General features: G+C 44.4%; 1 protein-coding gene across 1 annotated transcript in view; it reads left to right on the top strand.

Annotated features, from left to right (window-relative positions):
* Positions 1-10505: 10505 nt before the first annotated feature.
* Positions 10506-24221, top strand: part of C7H14orf132 (chromosome 7 C14orf132 homolog) — a 36328-nt gene continuing 22612 nt past the window's right edge. Inside the window, exon 1 of the mRNA XM_072116253.1 lies at positions 10506-10968. Coding sequence (XP_071972354.1) covers positions 10942-10968 — 27 coding nt within the window. The 5' untranslated portion in view covers positions 10506-10941. The remainder of the gene's footprint in view (positions 10969-24221) is intronic.

Raw genomic sequence — 24221 nt, 5'->3', positions numbered from 1 at the left:
CCTTAAAGGAAACCTACCATGAAGAAGCTACCATCAGAAGTAGATCTGATTGAATATTCTTCCTGCCTGCCGCTGCCCTAATCTGTAATTTAATAATCTGGAACCTAACCTAATTTATTTAAAAAAAAATATTTTAGTAATATGTAAATTAACTGGAGAGGCTCCTGGGGCATGTAGATTAGATTAGGTTCCAGGATTATTGAGTTACAGATTAGGGCAGTGGCAGGTAGGAGGTAACTACCATCAGATCTCCATCAGAAAGTCTCTTACATGGTGTGAACCCTGAAATTGGGCGGGGAAAGTGTACAAACTAATTGTGTGTGCATCTTTAAAATACACATATTACTGAATACAAGGGTGGACAAGCCAAGAAATCTCCCTCGACCTGTGACACAGAGGACACGATGACAACATCCTTAAAGGGAACCTGTCACCACATTTGCACATATACAGAGAGTGACAGGTTCCTATAGAGCTCTATTAACTGACTGACCCCTTATTTTAGTTAAAAATTGTTTTGCTTACCACCACATAAATCACCTTCTATCTTTTATTACTTGGCATCAGAGGGGGGGGGGGGCTGCACCCCATGCATGTATCTGACCATATGAATGATCGCATACATGGAGTACAGTTTGCTATTTTTAGAAGGCTAAAGGACCTGTCATGATATCACTCTGGTCCCATGTCATGCATGTAACACAAGGCACCGTGTAAAAAGATTGACACAATATTTCCCATCTGTACATAGAGCTTTATACGTCTGTAGTTGACTATTAGAAAAAAGTGCCTAAGTACAAGGAGGCAAGGCAGTGATTTGAAGAGACAAAGAGCTGTCATGTAGAATAATGGGGCGTGGTTCACTGCCAGCCTGAGAGAGGAGAAGAGTCACAAATACCAGACATGAGTCAGAAAAGCTAATTTGCATATTAGAAAAACAGCTGTAATTAAGGTACAGTGCCCCACTGGCAACTTATGTTATGTGATATGATGAGGACTTGTAACCCTTTATCAGCAGGCAATGTCAGTGTGGTCAAAATCTGGTTACAGGTCCTCTTTAATGAATATCGAGGGCAGAAGAGGCTTTCAGCCAAGAGGTTAATATTCATTTTAGTTTTTGTTACTGACCAAATTGCTAGGGTCGGGATAATGAGGGTGCTGTGATTGATTTCATCAATAATGGGAGTGTTATGCTAACGATAATGAGAGAGTGCTGAGGTTAAATATCAATAAATGAAAGGGGGGCTGTTTTATATATGAAATAATGATAGGTTTCTGGTTCTCCATATCAATGAGGAGGTGCTGTGCTAACTATGAATTAATGTTCTGGTGATTTGATAGCTATATATTTATAAATAGGTGCATTGTTCCATATGAAATAATGGGAGAGAATATTGATATTTCATATGAATTAAGTACATAAATTAGGTAAGAATTGTATATACATTCATTCCTTATGTATAGAATTTAGGGAGGTGCTCTACATAAAGTAGGTGTGGCACTGTATATGACAAAATTTGGGAGGGTCACTGCATATCATGTAGGAGGTGTATAGAATATACATAATTTGGCAGGAGCATAGTAATAGTAATAATAGAGCATAGTAATTTAAGGGGTGCTTTATATATTTTACTTGGGAAGTGTATCTATTATTTTACTGGTAAAAAAGTATGTTTATTCAGAGGATATTACAGGCAGTGGAGGATCTGGTGCAGGATCTCAAGGCTGTTTGGGACCAGACCCGCCAGTCCCTTCTACGAGCTACAGACCGTACCAAGACCCAGGCTGATAAAAGACGTCGAGCTCCTCCTGTCTTCTCTCCTGGTGACAAAGTATGGCTATCCTCCAGATACGTCCGGCTTAAGATACCCAGCTATAAACTTGGGTCCCGGTTCCTTGGCCCCTTTGAGGTAATCAAGCGCATTAATCAAGTGGCATACAAGTTCCGCCTTCCTCCATCTATGCGCATCCCGAACTCCTTCCATGTATCCCTCCTGAAGCCAGTCGTCTTGGAAAACCGGTCCGTCACCACCCAGATGACAGTATTGCCCGAGGAGACAGGCAGATCGGTAACAAAGTCCATTGCCACGTGAGACCACGGGCGACTGGGTATCGGCAACGGGAGTAACAGTCCAGCCGGTTTGAGACGCGAGGCTTTATTGCGGGCACAGGAGGAGCAGGATCCCACAAACTCCCGAACATCTTTGACCAGGTCTGGCCACCAGTAATAACGGGAGATGAGGGCCACGGAGCGTTGCACCCCAGGGTGCCCAGCCATTCTTCAAGAGCAAGTTTAATGGCTAATAGTTCTCTGTCTCCAATGGAATAATTTCTCTCAGCTGGGGAAAAAGTCTTGGAAAAGAAACCGCAAGTCAAAGTTCGGCCCTTGGGCCCTTTCTGAGTGAGCACCGCTCCAGCTCCTATGGAGGATGCGTCCACCTCCAGAAGAAAGGGTTTGTCCGTATCTGGCCTAGAGAGCACGGGAGCCGAGGAAAAAGCAGACTTTAACTTGGAGAAGGCCATTTCAGCAGCTGGAGACCAGGCACGTGGATTGGCACCCTTCTTGGTGAGCGCCATGATGGGAGACACCAGAGTGGAGAAATGGGGAATAAACTGCCGGTAATAGTTCGCAAACCCCAGGAACCTCTGTATGGCTCGGAGGCCCTCTGGACGTGGCCACTGAAGAACTGCAGACAGCTTCGCGGGGTCCATCTGGAGGCCTCTGTCGGAAATTATGTAACCGAGGAAAGAAAGGCAGTGCTGGTGAAACAGGCATTTTTCTAACTTGGCATAGAGGTGATTGGCACGAAGTCGACCTAGAACTTGTCGTACGTGTGCCTGGTGGGACTCAAGGTCTGGAGAGTACACCAAGATGTCATCGAGGTAGACCACGACACATGTATAAAGAAGGTCCTGAAAAATGTCGTTCACAAACTCCTGGAAAACAGCAGGGGCATTACACAGTCCAAAGGGCATTACTAGATACTCAAAGTGCCCGTCACGGGTGTTAAACGCCGTCTTCCACTCGTCACCTTTGCGGATCCGGATGAGATTGTAAGCACCACGGAGGTCCAGCTTGGAGAACACCTTGGAACCACGTAGGCGATCAAAGAGTTCTGTAATCAACGGCAGGGGGTAACGTTTTTTTACCGTGATCTTATTCAGCCCACGATAGTCTCTACAGGGACGTAGGGAGCCGTCCTTCTTGGTAACGAAGAAGAAACCTGCGCCAGCCAGAGAGGAGGACTTGCGTATAAAACCCCTCTGCAGATTCTCCTTGATGTAGTCGGACATGGCTATAGACTCAGGTACAGAAAGAGGATAGACACGACCGCTGGGAGGAGTGGCGCCAGGAAGAAGATCCAAAGGGCAATCATAGGGACGATGTGGTGGTAGAATCTCCGCCTGCTTCTTGGAGAAAACATCCGAAAAGTCCCGATAACAAGCTGGCAGACCCTCCAGAGACTTGGGTGCCAGAGTTGAAGTCCTCACAGGTAGCGGACGGGGAATCTGCATACAACGTGAAGCACAGTTTGGTCCCCAACGGAGGATTTGCCCGGAGGACCAGTCCAGTACAGGAGCATGAAGCTGCAACCAGGGGAGACCCAGCAGTAGAGCAGATGTGCTTTGGGGCAGCACAAAAAAAGAAAGTCTCTCTTGATGTAGGGCACCAACTTGCAGAAGCAGGGGTTCCGTGCGAAACCAGATGGGCACGGAGAGAATCTGACCATTGACCGAGGCAATAGACAATGGCTTCTCGAGACGAACCACCGGGAAGTGATGCTGAGAGACCAAGGCTGCATCCACAAAGTTCGCTGTAGAGCCCGAGTCCAGGAAGGCAGAAACCTGGATCTGGGTACCGGTGCCAACGCTGAGGAGCACGGGAAGAGTCAGACGTGGAGAAGCTGTACTTACACCTAGGGACGCTTCTCCCAAGAAGCCTAGGTGCTGGCGTTTCCCGGACGTTGAGGACGGACAGGACAGGAACCGATGAAGTGCTCTGGGCTGGCACAGTACAGACAGAGGTTCTCCTGTTGGCGTCTTGAACGCTCCTGCAGGGAGAGCCGGATTCTGTCAACCTGCATGGGTTCCTCAGCAGACAATTCAGGCGAAGGCTGGAGAGGTCTTTGAAAGGCAGGAGCCAGGCGAGAAAAACGTTTTACCCGGGCCTGAGGGTGCTAGGTGCGGAATTCCTTGGTGCGTTCCTTGAACCGAACATCAATCCGAGTGGCCAGTGTGATAAGACCACTCAGAGTTGACGGCAGATCCCGAGCAGCCAGAGCGTCCTTAACCTGCGCAGAGAGTCCCTTTTTAAAGGTAGTGATGAGGGCTGCATCATTCCAGGCAAGTTCAGAGGCCAGGGTGCGGAACTGAACCGCATACTCTCCCACAGACGAGCTGCCTTGGCGCAGGTTCAGTAAAGCAGTCTCGGCAGAAGAGGCCCGTGCAGGTTCCTCAAATACAGCCCGGAACTCTGCCAAAAAAGCCGTGAGAGTAGACGTGACTGGGTCGCCTCTATCCCAAAGAGGGGTAGCCCAGGCCAGGGCTTTCCCGGAGAGGAGACTGACGAAGAATGCCACCTTAGACCGCTCCGAGACAAATTGTGAAGGCATCAACTCTATTTGCAGAGAGCACTGAGTTATAAAGCCCCGGCAGTCCTTGGGGTCTCCGTCAAACTTGCGGGGCATAGACAGCCGTAGTCAGGGTTCAGCGGCAGGAGGGCAGACTGGACCGGCTGGGGTCGCGGGAGCGGACACAGGAGCCTGTTGCTGTTGTTGGGCGGCTAGCAGCTGTTGCAGCATGGTGATGACTTGATCCAGCTGTTCACGCTGAGCGGCAATCTCCCGGGATTGCTGGACCACAATGGCGGCAAAGTTGGGACGAGTAGGAAGCGGAACCTCGGCGGGATCCATGGCCGGATCTTACTGTTAGGATCAGTGGATCCTCTGGACCACCGCGGGAGATGGAACTAGCCAAAACCCGGAACCGGAGCCTAGCGGCACCTGGTATTCACCAGAGCCCGCCGCAAAGCGGGTTGGACTTGCTGCTGCAGGATACCACTAGGTCGTTCCCAGGTGTGACCAGCCCACGGTGGCAGCCGAGGTCGAGGTACCTTAGCGGAAGACAATCTCGTAGACAGGTCCAGTCACAGGGTCAGGGCAGGCGGCAGAGATGCATCGTCAGGTCCAAGTCCGGGGTCAGCAACAGGAGGTCCAGGCAGGTGGGAACGGGAACACAGGCACACAGCAACACGGAGGAATTCAGGTAACACGGCAACACAGGACTCAGGAACGGGAACACACAGGAATACACAGGAACGCAGGAATACAGGAATACGCAGAAATACAGGAATACGCAGGAACACAGGAATACTCGCTTAGAAGCTTTCTCTAAGGCTATGAGGCACAAAGATCCGGCAGAGAATGATGGGAGACAAAGGGTTAAATACAAGACAGGAAATGACCAGCGCCAATCACCTGCGCGCTGGCCCTTTAAATCTTGAGACAGTGCCGCGCGCGCGCCCTAGGGAGCGGGCCCGCACGCGAGAGCTAGTCCGGACGGGAGCGGGAGCCAGGAGGGGTGAGTGCACAGGAGCGGGACCGGAGCAGCGGAGAGAGGCACGGGTGGTATGGATCGCGGGGGTGCCCGTGACATAGTGTAAGTTTCTTTTGAGGGAAAAAAAAAACTTTTGTTTCGTCATCTTCCAAGCACCATAACTTTTGAATCCCGAATCCCGATTTGGCTGTTGTCGATTTTATTTGTGCACATATGGGGTTCATAAAGTTATTTGATTGCAAATAATATAATTTTTTTGTGTGATGGATGATTAAAAAATGTCAATTTGGACATCATTGTTTGTCGACGGGATAAATACTGGTAAAGATTTGTAGCTGGAGTTGGTATGGGTACAAATATGTATGTTTTTCGTTTTTTTCTAAAGGGGCAGGCTATTTTTGTGTGTTTGGTGTTTTTTTCTCTTTTTTTACACAATTTTTTTTTATCAGAAATTTTTTTTTTATATTACATTGTCCCACAATGGGACACTTACATTAAATTGTTTGATCTTTTATATAATGCACTGCACTAATTACGTAGTGCAGTGCATTATATCTGACAGCAGCATGCGCTTATTTAGCCTGGTCTGGGATCCTTCACCTGACCGTGCGACTGCAGCCACTTAAAACCGTGGTTCATGATTAGGAGCGGTGTCTAAGGGGTTAAGCAACCGGGATCTTTGATAACACAGCCTAACCCCGGCACTAGCAAGGCGCAATTTCCCGAAATCTTCTTTTGGCGCAGTGCCGTAGAAAGAGTTGCGTCAAAAGAAACACCCTTAATGGCCACCATAAAAAGACAATTAATCGTGTACTGTATTTTTCGGGACTATAAGGCGCACCGGATTGCAAGGCGCACCATCAATAAATGCCTGCTAAAATGTCTAGGTTCATATATAAGGCGCACCAGATTATAAGGCGCACCAGATTATAAGGATGAATGACCAGCAGGTGGCAGACACAGTGCACAGTTGAAGGCAGTTGTTGGCTCTAAGTAGGTTCATATATAAGGCGCACTGGACTATAAGGCGCACCTTTGATTTCTGAGAAAATCAAAGGATTTTTTGTGCGCCTTATAGTCTGAAAAATACAGTAATGAATGGAGTTACTAGATCTGAAAGATATGTGAACCTCTGACATGAGTCTTACAGTACAATTTTTAGAACCCAGATATTTTTCAGTATAGCTGCCTGTATAAATTCCCACCCACTCACATCCTACGCACAGCACTATCTAAACTACGTATATATGTTCTCGGTTTCTTGCTGCTTTTAATGGCTATTACACAGGTAATAAACACTAAGAGAATGGTTGACGTCTCCAGTCCCTTCTATAATAATAATAATTGCTGGAAATAAAGATATTTTTAAATGGTTTTCTTATTAACAAATAGATTTCTTCCTCCTTCCAGTATCTCGCAGAGCTGTGCTGTTTCCATAAAGTTTCAAAAAAATTTCCATCTCCATGGGAAACAGGTCACTCTCCCGTCCCCGCTCTCTAAAGTATCTGCTAATTAGATATTTTCGACAAACTGCATCAATTATTGGAAGCGGAGAAAGTCTGAAGCGGTGACACAGTGACATGTGGTATAGTCGTGGGAGATTAGTAACACTGTCATTTATACTTTCAATTCCATACTGGTCACTAAATATCTGTTTGCTGTCCTGTTTACATTGCAAAATTAAAGTGATATTCAAGTTCACTTGGGGAAGGTAATAAATATTAGATTAGTGATTGTCTTACACCCAGCACATTAAAAAAAAGAGGTTAGAAGAAGGTGCAACCTGCACATGAGCAGTGTGGCTTCTTCATGATCTACCAAGCATTAAGCTGTAAGTAGTATAGTGGGTAAACTATGAACTAGCCTTGCAACTAATGAGCTGAGACCGGCACCAGCACTGAACATACCTGGGCAAGAGCCGGGGCCCAGAGCTGCTGGGGGGCCCACATAAGGCTGTACATAAGGAATGCATAGTAGTGAGGGGGGCTGTACCTAACGAATCCATAGGGGTGAGGGGAGCTGTATATAAAATAACTGTGAGGGGGCTGTTTGGGATGATAAACTTAAAAATATTTATTGAACAGGAGACTAGTTTAGTTTTTGAATTTTTAATGCCGCCACGTGAGTTCACTGTAAAGGGGCCTACTGAGGCTCTGTCGCCCAGGGGCCTACTGATACCTGGAGCCGACGCTGCTGTGAGCCAAAAGCAGAAACCGATGGAATGCTAAAACAGCTGATTTTAAAAGATGCTCCTGCTATTCTGCAACTGATTAAATGAATACCTAATTTTGCTTTTAAGCCTAAATATTTTCTGTAAGCTACTGTCAATCTTCCAAACTGCTAAATTCCATCTGCACTGACATATGGACATACAGAAATCTTTAAGTTATCAAAACTGTGTAGTTGAGGAAGCATGTTGAATAGTGCACCATTGATTGATGTTATCTACGCCCCCAGCATCACAATGGATATTCCAAGAGGCTCCAGCCTGTTACTATATCCAGCTCTCGACCTAATTTTATCTAGAATTGCGCTGTAAACTACTCACTATGGGCCTGGCACAATCTTCACCACATCCCTCAATGCACACAAATGTGGCTTAACTCTTCATTTTTGGCCATGCACCAGGAATGCACCAGTGACTATTGGACTACCCCCTTTATACTAGAAATATAGTTACCACTATTCTACCCCAAGAAACATGAATATAACTATAAAGATACCATTGGTTACAAGAACATTTCATCCTACTAATTAATACTGCTCCTTTTGTACAAGAATATACTATAATACTGTGGACAAGTATAAAACTATGATCATGTTGTCCCCTATGTACTGGAAAATATCTACAATAATACTTCTACCATGTGCAAGGAAGTAACTACTATGCTGTCTCTTATGTACAAGAATATTCTATAATACTACTTAATTTACAGTGAAATATGAAGTAGAACATCTGAACATTAAGAGCTTTCTCATTGGTTCTTTATTCTCCATGGTAATAAGAAAAGGTATTGCTATAAGATCCCAGCAGATCAATTGTGATGCTGAGATAACATCATTAAAGCATTGATTTTTTTGTCTTTTTTCCTATTTCCAGGAGTTGTGACACATTTTATCTGTAAGCTTCCATTTGCCTTGTCCCTAAATCAATATTATTGTAATAATAGCCACAGTTCCCATGCAGAATTCTCATACTTTACACACTGGGGCAGAAACAATTACCAAGTCTAAGATTGAGACAGCTGAAGTGTAGACAGGACATTCAGGAGCAAGGCGCCCATCAAGCTAGTAGGCCTGTGAAGCACCCGGTGAAAGTAGTAGAATAAGGGGCACCTTATACCTGCACAGTAGTGACGCATTGCTTGAATACTCGATTAGGCCAGAACAGGCTGCTCAAGTGCTAAACTACTGGTGTCCGAAATATTTTACTGTATTGGCGACTGAAAGACCTTGGTACAATTGATTATAAAAACGGTGCAACAAGGTTCTTTCCTCTGCAGGTGCTGCCATTCACAGCAGATGGTAGTGGCATCTTGATGTCATCATGCCACCTTGGTGGTGATTTCATTGTGCCCTTATATTGTGATGTTATTCCCTGGTCAATGCTTGTAAGAGAAAGGAGGAGATGTGAGAACACCATGGGGCACATTTACTAAGGGATGTGCAAACTGCTTGCATATGTACTTAAGAAGTTCCTGTGCCACATATGTGTCACGCGCAGCCCTTTTGTGTCACAGCTACAATATATACAATGAGAAACAAAATTCCTCATTGAAATGGACATTCCGGTGGACAGCCGGACCATGCGCCAGAATTAACATGCAAAGTCTGGCAGAAGTGTGGCACATGCCCTATGTTAAAGGTGCACCAAAAATAGTTGGTGCACTCTGTCGGAGCAGTGCAGAGGGCACCAGATTCATGTAGAATGTGCGCTACAAATCATGAATCTGGCTCCCACTGCACACTTCACAGGCAAACTGCACATAGTACAGTTTGCACTAGTCTTAGTAAATGTGCCCCATAAAGTTTAGGAGCACAGTGTTATTCTCCATGGGAAAAACCATATGTGTTGTTTTTAAGAGCACAGTGTAGACATCTGGGAACAAATTGATCAGCAATAAGTCATGGCCATGGGAAGTCATTACAATGTTCTGTTCCCAGATGGAGCCTGTTAGTTACTAGATGTCTATTCTACCCATGTCTGATCAGAACTGTAGTAACCTTCTAGTGTGCAATGTGTTGCACTATGGTAAATTATAATGTGTGGGATTAGAGGTGGCACAACATTTGCCTAAATCACGGTCCTGAAATTCCTGCTAGGAGTCCTGGTCAGAAGATGATCCATGTCTTGCTAAAAGTTCATCACTTTCCCTTGCCTTATACCACTTAAAGACAGACATACCTTATAACACCATTTAGTGTTAAATAACCAGTGCATGTTCCTAATAAATCCAGTGCTTAGTACAAATGAAGTCAGCCATGCCCTATTTTAGATACTATTCAAAAGTACCCATCACTTATAATATATGTGGAACATGACATATCTTCCAACATTGTGAGTCTGTATGAACTGTATGATAGTAAATCTACCCTATTGTATCTCATATGTACAGTGACCTACAGATTTTGGTCCCTCATGCAAATGCTTTACCAGGCCCCCCACTTCATTATGCCATACAATATACTAGGGTCTTCTCATGTAATTAAGGCTGCAGGCTCAGGTATGACGTCCGCCTCTGTTCCCCCTAACACTACTCCATTGTTTCTGCTCTTTTTCAGCTTCTTACATTTATGCAGACAGAATTGTGACCCTTAACTAAAGCCCAAAACAACAATCGTCACCAACTTCCAGACGCAGACTGCATCTGCCGGAAACTTCCTTGTCAGTCGCTCTGCTCATTCGTTCTGTCCCTAAGGAGCTTTTGTTGCCATAGGAACCCACTTAACCATCACATCACTTTATAAATGAAACTCGCTGCATAATATTCCACCACCGACACACAAATCTGTGCCAAGGCATTCACACTAGAATAGCTCGCTATGGATAATACATAACCTAGGCATCTGTTCTCTTTCTCTTATTTGGTACATTTTGGGCACCATGAAGTTGGGCAGTGAAGGGTTAACAGTGGATGGCACCGCTGCCACTTAGACAGGAGGCTTACCCCTATCAGAAGACCATAAGCAGAACACAGTGTGCATGGTCAGTGGTGGGTAGTACATGCAGTACTGGGAATGAGCCTGGAAGCAGCAGGTTGGGTCATACAGGTCTCTGTACCAGTCGTTGCCCACCCCTCATGCAAAAACATCAGGGAACCCAAGAGGATGAGCGCAGCTGAGGTCACCCTGGATCTGTAGAAGGGATCTACTCCACCAGTAACCATGGACCTCTCCTTCATGGCAGCTCAGGTAAGACACCTTTATGGCTGCTAGTTTTTACAGATGTTACAACGTCTCAGGTCATTCTGTTCTATGAGAAGAGAGATGAAGAAAGTGCGAGATCTGTGAGAGACGCTGGAGATCTCAGGACCAAAGCAGATGATAGTTATAGCCATGGAATGAATCCTATAAACATGTAAGAAGGAATATTACAAGCCCCCAGGTGTAATGTAAGATTATAGTATGGCAATGGATGACATTACACTATGTAATAGGTAAGGACAGTATAGTTAGAGTAATAGTAGAGGGCACGGTTTTATCTAAAAGAGAAGCGCATTCAACTGTAGGACAGTAAATGATCTGATTACAGCAAACTTTAAAGCAGTTTACAATAGTGTGGTATAAGATATTCTTATAAAGCATTGTATGATATGGAATGGACTGGTGTAGGGTTGTAATAGAGCTGAATAGTATTGTATAGCACAGTACAGTATATCAATGCACAGACTTTAATTATACAGAATAGTAATATAGCACAGCACATTGCAATGATGTTATTGTAGAGTACTATAGTACATATAGCATGACAGATATTGTATTACAGGATAAAGAACAACACAAAACATTACAGTAGAGCCTATTTATAATACAGAATAGTATATAGCAGACTATAGCACTGTATGTTTTATTCAAAGTCTCATGGACCCCCCTTTTTACTTTAGTTCTTTCAATTGGAAGTATTTAAACAAAATGCATTATTTATTCCTGCATATCACATGTTAATTATCAGGTATCTAAGTCCCTCCTCTCCTCTTAATGACTTAATTATGTTTTGATTTGAAGAATTAATTTGTAGACTAGTGACTCCAATCCCCAGTGATCACGCAGTGCCCTGTGTGTGCTGTACTATACATTAGGGGTTCAGACTGGATCTGATAGGGACTGAACCACTCCAGTGGTCTGGGGAACCATCTATCTATAACATCTCCTTATCTAATATATATTTATATGAGACATATCTATCTCATATCCAATCTTTCATATGATTATCATATTTATCTACCTACCAAATGTTTCAAATCTACTTATTTAGCATAATTTTAGCATCTATTTTTCATTTCATATGTATATGAATGTATATGCATGTGAAATATATGACATGTGGATACTGCTATAACTGCGGGAATATATGTGGGCTGTGTATGTCACTATTGTGCCTGGAGGTGTTTACTGGATTTGGTATTATTTTTAGGACACAGTATAGAAGATGTATATAATTATGTACACATTACTGTTTAATTTTTAGGCAGTATTAGCATGATAGAACACTAAAAGTGTATCAATAACTTGTTGCCATGGGCTCTGTATTCTATAATGTATACTCCACAGATGATACTGTATTAATATACAGTACTACTAGTATTACATGCTACTGTATAGTGTTTCTTTATTAAGCCACACCCACTACCTGATGTACAGGAACTGCTTTTACATGAAGTAAAGTAGCCACAGGAGATTATATATCTGCTGTAAAGTGCCGTACTCCTCAATGCTATACAGTTATACATCACAGGAGGTTACTCTGCTGTACAGTGCAGTACTCCTCAATGCCACACAGTTATACATCACAGGAGGTTATATATCTGCTGTAAAGTGCCGTACTCCTCAATGCTATACAGTTATACATCACAGGAGGTTACTCTGCTGTATAGTGCAGTACTCCTCAATGCTACATAGTTATACATCACAGGAGGTTATATATCTGCTATACAGTGCAGTGCTCCTCAATGCTACACAGTTATACATCACAGGAGGTTATATATCTGCTATACAGTGCAGTACTCCTCAATGCTACACAGTTATACATCACAGGAGGTTATATATCTGCTGTACAGTGCAGTACTCCTCAATGCTACACAGTTATACATCACAGGAGGTTATATCTGGTGTACAGTGCAATACTCATCAATGCTACACAGTTATACATCACAGGAGGTTATGTATCTGCTGTACAGTGCAGTACTCCTCAATGATACACAATTATGCATCACAGGAGGTTACTCTGCTGTAAAGTGAAGTACTCCTCAATGCTACACAGTTATATATAACAGGAGGTTATATCAGCTGTAAAGTGCAGTACTCCGCACTACTGCTACACAGTTACACATCACAGGAGGTAATCTCTGCTGTACAGTGCAGTACTCCTCAATGCTACACAGTTATACATCACAGGAGGTAATCTCTGCTGTACAGTGCAGTACTCCTCAATGTTACACAGCTATACATCACAGGAGGTAATATATCTGCTGTACAGTGCAGTACTCCACAATGCTACAGTTATACATCACAGGAGGCTATATATCTGCTGTAAAGTGCAGTACTCCTTAATGTTACACAGTTATACATCACAGGATGTTATATAACTGCTGTACAGTGCAGTAATCCTCAATGTTACACAGTTATCCATCACAGGAGGTTACTCTGCTGTACAGTGCAGTACTCCTCAATGCTACACAGTTATACATCACAGGAGGTTATATCTGGTGTACAGTGCAGTACTCCTCAATGCTACACAGTTATACATCACAGGAGGTTATATCTGGTGTACAGTGCAATACTCATCAATGCTACACAGTTATACATGACAGGAGGTTATGTATCTGCTGTACAGTGCAGTACTCCTCAATGATACACAATTATGCATCACAGGAGGATACTCTGCTGTAAAGTGAAGTACTCCTCAATGCTACACAGTTATATATAACAGAAGGTTATATCAGCTGTAAAGTGCAGTACTCCGCACTACTGCTACACAGTTACACATCACAGGAGGTAATCTCTGCTGTACAGTGCAGTACTCCTCAATGCTACACAGTTATACATCACAGGAGGTAATCTCTGCTGTACAGTGCAGTACTCCTCAATGCTACACAGTTATACATCACAGGAGGTAATCTCTGCTGTACAGTGCAGTACTCCACAATGCTATAGTTATACATCACAGGATGTTATATATCTGCTGTACAGTGCAGTACTCCTCAATGTTACACAGCTATACATCACAGGAGGTAATATATCTGCTGTACACTGCAGTACTCCACAATGCTACACAGTTATACATCACAGGATGTTATATATCTGCTGTACAGTGTAGTACTCCTCAATGCTACACAGTTATACATCACAGGAGGTTAAATATCTGCTGCACAGTGCAGTACTCCAGAATGCTACAGTTATACATCACAGGAGGTAATCTCTGTTGTATAGTGCAGTACTCCTCAATGCTACACAGTTATCCATCACAAGATGTTATATATCTGCTGTACAGTGCAGTACTCCTCAATGCTACACAGTTATACATCACAGGAGGTTATATATCTGCTATACAGTGCAGTACTCCTCAATGCTACACAGTTATACATCACAGGAGGTTATATCTGGTGTACAGTGCAATACTCATCAATGCTACACAGTTATACATGACAGGAGGTTATGTATCTGCTGTACAGTGCAGTACTCCTCAATGATACACAATTATGCATCACAGGAGGATACTCTGCTGTAAAGTGAAGTACTCCTCAATGCTACACAGTTATATATAACAGAAGGTTATATCAGCTGTAAAGTGCAGTACTCCGCACTACTGCTACACAGTTACACATCACAGGAGGTAATCTCTGCTGTACAGTGCAGTACTCCTCAATGCTACACAGTTATACATCACAGGAGGTAATCTCTGCTGTACAGTGCAGTACTCCTCAATGCTACACAGTTATACATCACAGGAGGTAATCTCTGCTGTACAGTGCAGTACTCCACAATGCTATAGTTATACATCACAGGATGTTATATATCTGCTGTACAGTGCAGTACTCCTCAATGTTACACAGCTATACATCACAGGAGGTAATATATCTGCTGTACACTGCAGTACTCCACAATGCTACACAGTTATACATCACAGGATGTTATATATCTGCTGTACAGTGTAGTACTCCTCAATGCTACACAGTTATACATCACAGGAGGTTAAATATCTGCTGCACAGTGCAGTACTCCAGAATGCTACAGTTATACATCACAGGAGGTAATCTCTGCTGTATAGTGCAGTACTCCTCAATGCTACACAGTTATCCATCACAAGATGTTATATATCTGCTGTACAGTGCAGTACTCCTCAATGCTACACAGTTATACATCACAGGAGGTTATATATCTGCTATACAGTGCAGTACTCCTCAATGCTACACAGTTATACATCACAGGAGGTTATATCTGGTGTACAGTGCAGTACTCCTCAATGCTACACAGTTATACATCACAGGAGGTTATATATCTGCTATACAGTGCAGTACTCCTCAATGCTACACAGTTATACATCACAGGAAGTTATATATCTGCTGTACAGTGCAGTACTCCTCAATGCTACACAGTTATACATCACAGGAGGTTACTCTGCTGTACAGTGCAGTACTTCTCAATGCTACACAGTTATACATAACAGGAGGTTATATCAGCTGTACAGTGCAGTACTCCTCAATGCTACACAGTTATACATCACAGGAGGTAATCTCTGCTGTACAGTGCAGTACGCCTCAATGCTACAAAGTTATACATCACAGCAGGTTATATCTGCTGTACAGTGCAGTACTCCTCAATGATACACAGTTATGCATCACAGGAGGTTACTCTACTGTAAAGTGCAGTACTCCTCAATGCTACACATTAATGCATGATGCGTATTTTATTATTTCTTGAGGAAAGCTGGGTATAACTAGTGTTTGCCAACATGTTTCTTCTTTGGCAATGAATTCATATGCACAGCCTTTTACTGTACTGTGTCCTCATACTATACACTGAGCTTATATGTTCTCCATACTACACTGCCTCCAGACATGCACATCTGTTTGGGTGAGGGTCACGTCTTGTCAACAGCTGTGATCGTGTGGGGGTGGTGGTCAGTAACTAAACTAGAAGTCAAGGGAAGAGGTTATTGTTTAATGTAAAGAAAATAAAATTGGACAGCCTCTTTAAGTGATGTAAACTGTGGTGACAAGTTCACTTACACAAACAGTGATGTCAGTTGACAAGTAATCAAATGGTGAAATTATGGAGCATGTAGAACACGCCAAGCTGCACGGCATGTTGGAGGCACATGCCTGATGGAGTTCTTCAATGGACGTCACAAGCGTCGAACGTGCCATGAATATTTTATAGCAGTTGTCATTCTTAGACATGAGGCTAACATATATCTCTTATAAACCATAAAAGCAGGGTCCCATAGGAAAACTAAAATAGCATTTATATGAAATGCATATAATTTATCATCATGGGAATAACATAGATGATGTTTTTTTTCCTTCATAAAGGAAAATGTATATAGGTTTTAAGGGTGCAAGAAATTAATGGCCTATTCGTAGAATTGTGTGAGTCCAACTCTTGGCAATCATCTTTTGATAAGCACCATCCAGTGAGTAATTGCAGTTGTATACTATCAATGATACCAGAAAACCCCTTTTTAGTGTCTTCTTATTAACCAGACATGGGGGCAGTGACTGTATCTGGTTTTGCAGCTCAGTCCTACTCACTTGAAATGTAGAGGGCTATAGTAGAAGACAGAGCTCCAAACAGGGTTAATTCTAGTCTTTATGCTGCAAAACAATCTAAGCAGACAACTTCTGAGGGAACTGTTAATCTATAGATTGTTCTTATGGCCACAAGAAGGAACCCCCCCCCCTAATATATATTAACTGGTGTCTGTCCTATCAGGGTTTTTGCCTTTCTCAAGATCTACAATGTAGAAATATAGGTTGACCTATAAGGACTTTAGTCTAATTTGAATCTTACTATATACTGTTATGTAACTAATTAATTCACAATTTTATTATATAAAAACACACCAGCAAATAACTGATATACCACACATATAAACATGTATCTGCCATAAAAACACTGCATAAACAAATATGTACCAGAACATATAGACACATAGAATTGAATATATTGTACACATAAACCCATACCAGCAATGAATATCCCATACACATAATTATATTACAGCAATAAATATAATACTAAATATATAACAGCAATGAATATGCTACTAAGTATTTACCAGCAGTGAATATACCACACATAAATTATTAACATCAATAAATGTACTGGGCTACCATCACTTGGAGTTGCTACCTTTTTTTTCTGGTGGACTAGAAACCACACCACACCACTGAAAGTACCACAATCATTTGCAGTATTTAGTTGCAGCTACCCTTATTTTCAAAATTATTAAATTAAGAGAGGAGGCTGGGCAGAGGGGTTATCAGCACATGCACTCTCAGGATCAGTAAGGATCAGCCATGGTGTCATAAGCATGTGACTGATCACATGCTTCAGGCCATCCAAATACATATCAGGGGTGGTATGTAGCAGAGCTGTTTGTGTTTGAAAGTTTTAATATAGTTGAAAAGTGTATGTATGAAAGCTTTGGTCCGGAGTTGGAAGCATGAATTAGGCAAAACTTTTCCAGAAGCGGTTTAGCCCTGATCATTTGATCTCTGCCACCGGTTTTCAATATCCTGTAAAACACAGTAGACAAACTAAAAAATTTTGTCTCGCTGGTATAGGGTCCTGGTTAAACTATACTCCATCTTCCCTTAGGCTTCTGACCAGTGTTGGAGGTGCTATCACACAGTAGGAACAATGACACACATTTGGTGGGCTTGCCCGGATGCAAAGACTTTCTGGGACAAGGTTCCTGCTATAGTCAAGAAACTGTTAGATGTCACCAGAGTCGGACTGGCCCGCCGGGGTGCCGGTGAAATCCCCGGTGGGCCCCGACGCCTGTTGGCTCCGCCCCTTGATTAGCCTGCGACATGCAGTGCCTCTTTCCAGGCACTTGTACAAGCCCATATGTGCCTGCTTCTTAGATCGCTAGAAGCACAAGCGAGCAGGCACATTCCTTGAAGCCTGGAGGAGGAGGAGGTGAACTTCTTGCGGGGAGCGAGAGACAGATTCACTGAGCCGGAACCAGGTCTCTGCTCTCCCCGCAGAAGCGCTCAGGCAGTGAGGAGTAACCACCCTTATGTGACAGGTTCTTGAAGAAAAAATAGGTAAAAGTGCATTACATTCACACACATATCTACAGTCTGTACACCCTGATAAGTAAATCTACATTCATACAAAATTGCAGTGAGCTGAAGGACTAAAACTCCCAGCAGTTGAATGAGCTGCTGAATGTTGTGGGTGTTCAAACTACTGCATTTTGTATTGATGTAGATTTACTTTTCCTGTCAGAGCAGCCACAGTGCAGATTTCAACACACACAAATATTTCAATAAAAAGTGATTGTACATTTTACAAACTGAGGCTACATGCACATGATGTATGCCCGCTGTACAGTAGTAAGGCGGGCATACATCGGCGCTGCGGAGAGGAGCAGGGGATGAGCGCTGCTCACCCCCGCCCCTCTCCATAGGAAGATACAGCGCATGGCGCCGTATCACGGGAAAAGATAGGACATGTCCTATCTTTTCCCGGGCTACGGAGCGGTACGGTGCCGCACGTGTGCTGCACTGTACAGCTCCCGTACAGGGCCGTGAGCCCATAGAAGTGTATGGGGGACGTATATCAGCCGTATATACGTCCCCCATACATGTGTGTGAATGTAGCCTAATAGTAATGAAAATGTCCAGCTCTGTAAATCAAAGTAAAAAAAAAGGTGTGTTAGGGTTAACATGGTAAATATGGTAAAACAGAGCCTGTAATAAAACTGACCCTTTTTAATGTTTCCATTTTTAACTCCATAACTCTTTTATTTTTATGTGCATGAGAATTTTTTTCTGCATAACAAAAATCGCATTTCCTAGTGACAATATTTAATATTCCATACCGTGTGCGGAGAAGCAGAAAAAAAATCCAAATGCAGTAAAATTGACGGTAAAACACATTTGCGCCACTCTCCTGTGGGCTTTCACTGTAAAAAGATCTAAAAATTGTAAAACCTTTGGTACAAAAGATTTTTCTATGTTTCACTATCTTCTGATGCTAATAACTTTTTCATAATTCATTGTACGTAGCTGTTACTTTTTGCAGCACGTGATGGCGGTATCAATGTTACCAATGTAAAACTTTTTATTAAATTTTTGTCTGTTGCAAAATGGCAAAAAAGTGGCATTTCAGACATTCAGTGCTATTTTCTGTCATGTGGTTCACTGCCAGGAATAACCGTTATTATATATTGATCGGATATTTTGGGACGCAGCGATACTTAACATGTTTAGGATTATATTTGTTTATTTTTCTATCATTTCTAAGTAAGGGGGTGACTTGACTTTTCTCTTTTTTTTCACTGTTATTGCAGACTGAAAGGAGGTAGGTTGTTCCTACCATATTCTGCAATATGCAGCTGTACATAGCTGTTGTATGTGTTTCAAAACACATTGGGGCAAATCTACTAAGAACAGTGCAAAACTACACTACACATGAATCTGGTGCCGCCTGCACTGGCCTAACAGAGGACACTGCTTATTTTGGTACACCTAAAACATGGAGTGTACAACACACTTCTGTCGGACTCTGCATGATAAATGGGGAGCACGGTCTGACTAAGCACCAGAATGCCCCCTAATTTGTGTCACATGATGACTAGTACAGCTGCGCTGCAAAAGGGTGGCATGTGACGCAAATGTGGCGTGGACACTTCTTATATCCATGTACAAGCAGTTTACACTAGAAAGAACGTGCAAAGTTAGACAGAAAACTTGCGCAAAGCCCTTAGTCATTGTGCCCCATTGTACAGCTTGAAAATGGCTACATTGAGCTAGCCGAAACGTAGCTTTTGTTCCCACATGTGAATAAATACACCTTGGATGAGGACCACGGAGTGCTGCTGCCTTCTTCTCTCTATTTTCATATTATTGGTTTTGGGTCAAACCAACACAGCGAGCACCCATACGGATTGAATCCTTTTTCCTTCTCACAGTGCTGCCTACCTGTACTATACGTGCCCCATTGTAAACATTGGGGGTCATTTACTAAGGGCCCGATTCACGTTTTCACGACATGTTACCCAAATATTTCCGATTTGCAGCGATTTTCCCTGAATTCCGCCTGGATTTTGGCGCACGCGATTGGATTGTGGCGCATCGGCATGCACACGATGGAAATCGGGGGGCGTGGCCGAACGAAAACCCGACGGATTCAGAAAAACCGCCGCATTAAAAAAAAAAATTGGTCGCATGCGCCATACTTACACGCACCAGGAAGAGATCAGTGAACTCCGACGCAACTCAGCGGACCTCGGAGCAGCAGCGACACCTGGTGGACATCGGGCGCAGGACCTTCATGAATCGCCGGAAGACCCGAACGCTCGTCGGAGAAGCCGCCGCTGGAACGCGAATGGACCGGGTAAGTAAATGTGCCCAATTGTATGTGAACGCAGCTTTAAACTGAAAAATATTTGCCAATTATGTGATATGTTTATGGGAAATGGACCGAGCCGTGCAATGTTTAGGATGAAATAGGGACATGCACTAGCATTGTATCAGCAAGTAGCACACGTCCCCATTCACTTCAATAGGCAAATGCAGAAGGCTATGAATACCACAGCCCTGTGTATGACCCAACTGCCCGGGCTGCAAAATACAGAGAGGGTCCATACCCATGTTTGCGTTTCTGGCCGTCTATTATTGTGCGCTCACATGCCGATGACAAACAAGCCGGAGACAATGGTCCGCGGGACCACTGTTTGCAGCCTGAGAACTACATGTGTAGTACGTGGGTAGCCTAAATCTGTGTCTAAACCCCACTTCCACAAAAGGGGAAAGGGGGGAAAAAGGCAAAATTCCACTTTTACAATGCTAAGGTTGAACTTGGGCCCCCCAGCCACTGGAAAATTACTGCTTTAAAGCAGAGGTCCCCAACCTTTTTTGCACCAGGGACCGGCTTTAAGCTAGACAAGTTTTCCATGGCCCGGTGGGGGTGGGGGCGGGGCTTTGGTCATATGGGGTGGGGTTATGGAGGGGTGGAGCTTATAATATAAGATATCAGGGAGTGTCCAGACCAGATCCATCATATCGGTTTGGTGTAAAAATAAAGCAATGCAAAATGCATACAGCGTATCGCCATGTAGTATAAAATGCATACAGCGTATCGCCATGTAGTATAAAATGCATACAGCGTATCGCCATGTAGTATAAAATGCATACAGCGTACCGCCATGTAGTATAAAATGCATACAGCGTATTGCCATGTAGTATAAAATGCATACAGCGTACCGCCATGTAGTATAAAATGCATACAGCGTATCGCCATGTAGTATAAAATGCATACAGCGTATCGCCATGTAGTATAAAATGCATACAGCGTACCGCCATGTAGTATAAAATGCATACAGCGTATTGCCATGTAGTATAAAATGCATACAGCGTATCGCCATGTAGTATTAAATGCATACAGCGTACCGCCATGTAGTATAAAATGCATACAGCGTATCGCCATGTAGTATAAAATGCATACAGCGTATCGCCATGTAGTATAAAATGCATACAGCGTATCGCCATGTAGTATAAAATGCATACAGCTTATCGCCATGTAGTATAAAATGCATACAGCGTATCGCCATGTAGTATAAAATGCATCCAGCGCATCGCCATGTAGTATAAAATGCATACAGAATACCGCCATGTAGTATAAAATGCATACAGAATACCGCCATGTAGTATAAAATGCATCCAGCGTGCCACCAAGTAGTATAAAATTCATCCAGCGTGCCACCAAGTAGTATAAAATAGATACAACGTACCGCCAAGTAGTATAAAATGCATACCGAGTACTGTCATGTAGTACAAAATAGAAGCCCTGATAAATATCACAAATGCTGCATATACATACAGCATATATACACATAAACAAACAGCAGATACAGCATATACACACACACACACATACATATATACACACACACACATATACATATATACAAACACATATATATACACACACATATTACATATATTTACACATATATACACATATTACACATACATATAAACACATATTACACATATATATGCAAAGATAAAGTAACCTTAAAGTAACCTTATTGTGTTCCTGGAAATTTCGGTGCCTTGTCCTGCAGCGGTGGTGGCGCGGTGAGGTAGCCAGGAGCGGGTAGGTCATGAGAGCCGGGAGGCTAGGGAGCCTGGAGCTTAAGCGGGAGAGGGGTTGAGACGGGAGTGAAAGGGGAGCCAGGAGCCGAGAGCCGGAAGCGGGTAGGTGAAGAACCAAGAGCGGGGGGGGGGGGGGGAAGAGGGAGCGGAGAGCGGGGGGGGGGCAGAGGGAGCGGTAGGGGAGCGTGGAGCTTGAGCAGGGAGCCGGGAGCAGGGAGCGTAGGGAGCCGAAAGCGGAGGGAGCGGTAGGGGAGCGTGGAGCTTGAGCAGGGGTAGGGAGCCGAGAGCCGGGAGCAGAGGGAGCGGAGGGAGTGGTAGGGGAGCGTGGAGCTTGAGCAGGGAGCCGAGAGCCGGGAGCGGGGGGCAGAGGGAGCGGAGAGCGGAGGGAGCGGTAGGGGAGCGTGGAGCTTCAGCAGGGGCAGGGAGCCGAGAGCCAGGAGCGGGGTGCAGAGGGAGCGGAGAGCGGAGGGAGCGGTAGGGGAGCGTGGAGCTTCAGCAGGGGCAGGGAGCCGGGAGCGGGGGGCAGAGGGAGCGGAGAGCGGAGGGAGCGGTAGGGGAGCGTGGAGCTTCAGCAGGGGCAGGGAGCCAAGAGCCAGGAGCGGGGGGCAGAGGGGGCGGAGAGCGGAGGGAGCGGTAGGGGACCGTGGAGCTTGAGCAGGGAGCCGAGAGCCGGGAGCGGGGGGCAGAGGGAGCGGAGGGAGCGGTAGGGGAGCGTGGAGCTTTAGCAGGGGCAGGGAGCCGAGAGCCGGGAGCGGGGGGCAGAGGGAGCGGAGAGCGGAGGGAGCGGTAGGGGAGCGTGGAGCTTCAGCAGGGGCAGGGAGCCGAGAGCCGGGGCGGAGAGCTCGCGGCAGTAGCGGCACCGCACAGCGGGCACATCACGTCTTGTACCGGGGGGAGGCAGCAGTTCCCCCGCGGGCGCTCCCGGGGCCACGTTTGTATGTGCGGAGATGAACCGCGGGACCTTGGCCTTCAGAGGCGGCGGAGGCCTGGCCGCGGTGTCGGGGGACCCCGTGAACAACAATGGCGTCAGCTCGGGGCTGCTCTCTGTGGAAGAGGCCTTGGCCTGGAGCCTGAGCTGACAACTCAACGGAGGGAGCGGAGCCGGCGGTTGGGGACCTCTGCTTTAAAGGACACCTGTCATCAGGTCTGTGTCACTTGTCCTGTCACCACTACCTGTTGGAGCAGCTCACAAGGATCCCATCCCAGCCTTTATCTAGTTATTTCATACATTATTCATTGTAAAATCATCTATTCTTTATCATGTAAATGAGGCTGGTCACATGGTCAGAGGCAGTGATGTCACCCCTGTTACCCCTCCCCTCTCCTCCCCCTGCTCATGTCTGTGTGTAATGTATAGTAAAGCATTGCTAGTGTGTGTACTGCATCTGCTGACATGCTGCATCCTCCTAATATACAGGTGAGAGACACAGACATCAGCTACACATGAATCTGACATGTTCTGCTGTAACATGGCTGCCTGGAGCTGCTGTATCTCTCCTAAACACACACACACATGCACACACAGGCTGCAGGGGGTGTGGCCACCAGCACCAGGAAGCACATCATTATACAGCCTCACTCCATTATACAGGCTGTCAGTCATGCACTGGGGGTGTGGCTGTGCCTCCCACTCATGAATAGAGTGGACAGCTTGAATATGCTAATGCTTCATTGGACATTTCACAGGTCATTTGCATACAGCTTTAGGACCTCATTGCTTAGGTTTACAGCCATGTAGAGGGACAATAAAGGGATAGAGGCAATGCTCTCTAATGGCAGTTTATGAAAATATATTTAGTTTAGGGGGGTTATTTTGCATGACGGGTTCTCTTTAAGTCCTGGTCCCCAACTTCATGGTGCGGTCACACATCACATTTAATTCATTATTTTTAAAATGCACTGCAACAGCGGCAGAGACATTAACCTAATTAAATGTGTTAACATTTGCGTTTACAAAAAGCAACCGTTAACAAATGTATTAACACACAGTTAACAAATACATATGTTCACACAAGTTTTATGTGTGTTAACATCCAGTTAACAGTTGTAATTTGTAAACGCAAATGTTAAAATCAATTTAATTAGGCAAGTCTCTCTTCAGCAACCCATGTGTTA

Source organism: Engystomops pustulosus, chromosome 7, assembly GCF_040894005.1.
Source record: "Engystomops pustulosus chromosome 7, aEngPut4.maternal, whole genome shotgun sequence".
Classification (NCBI taxonomy): Eukaryota; Metazoa; Chordata; class Amphibia; order Anura; family Leptodactylidae; genus Engystomops; species Engystomops pustulosus.
This window is presented reverse-complemented; position numbering and strand designations above follow the sequence as displayed.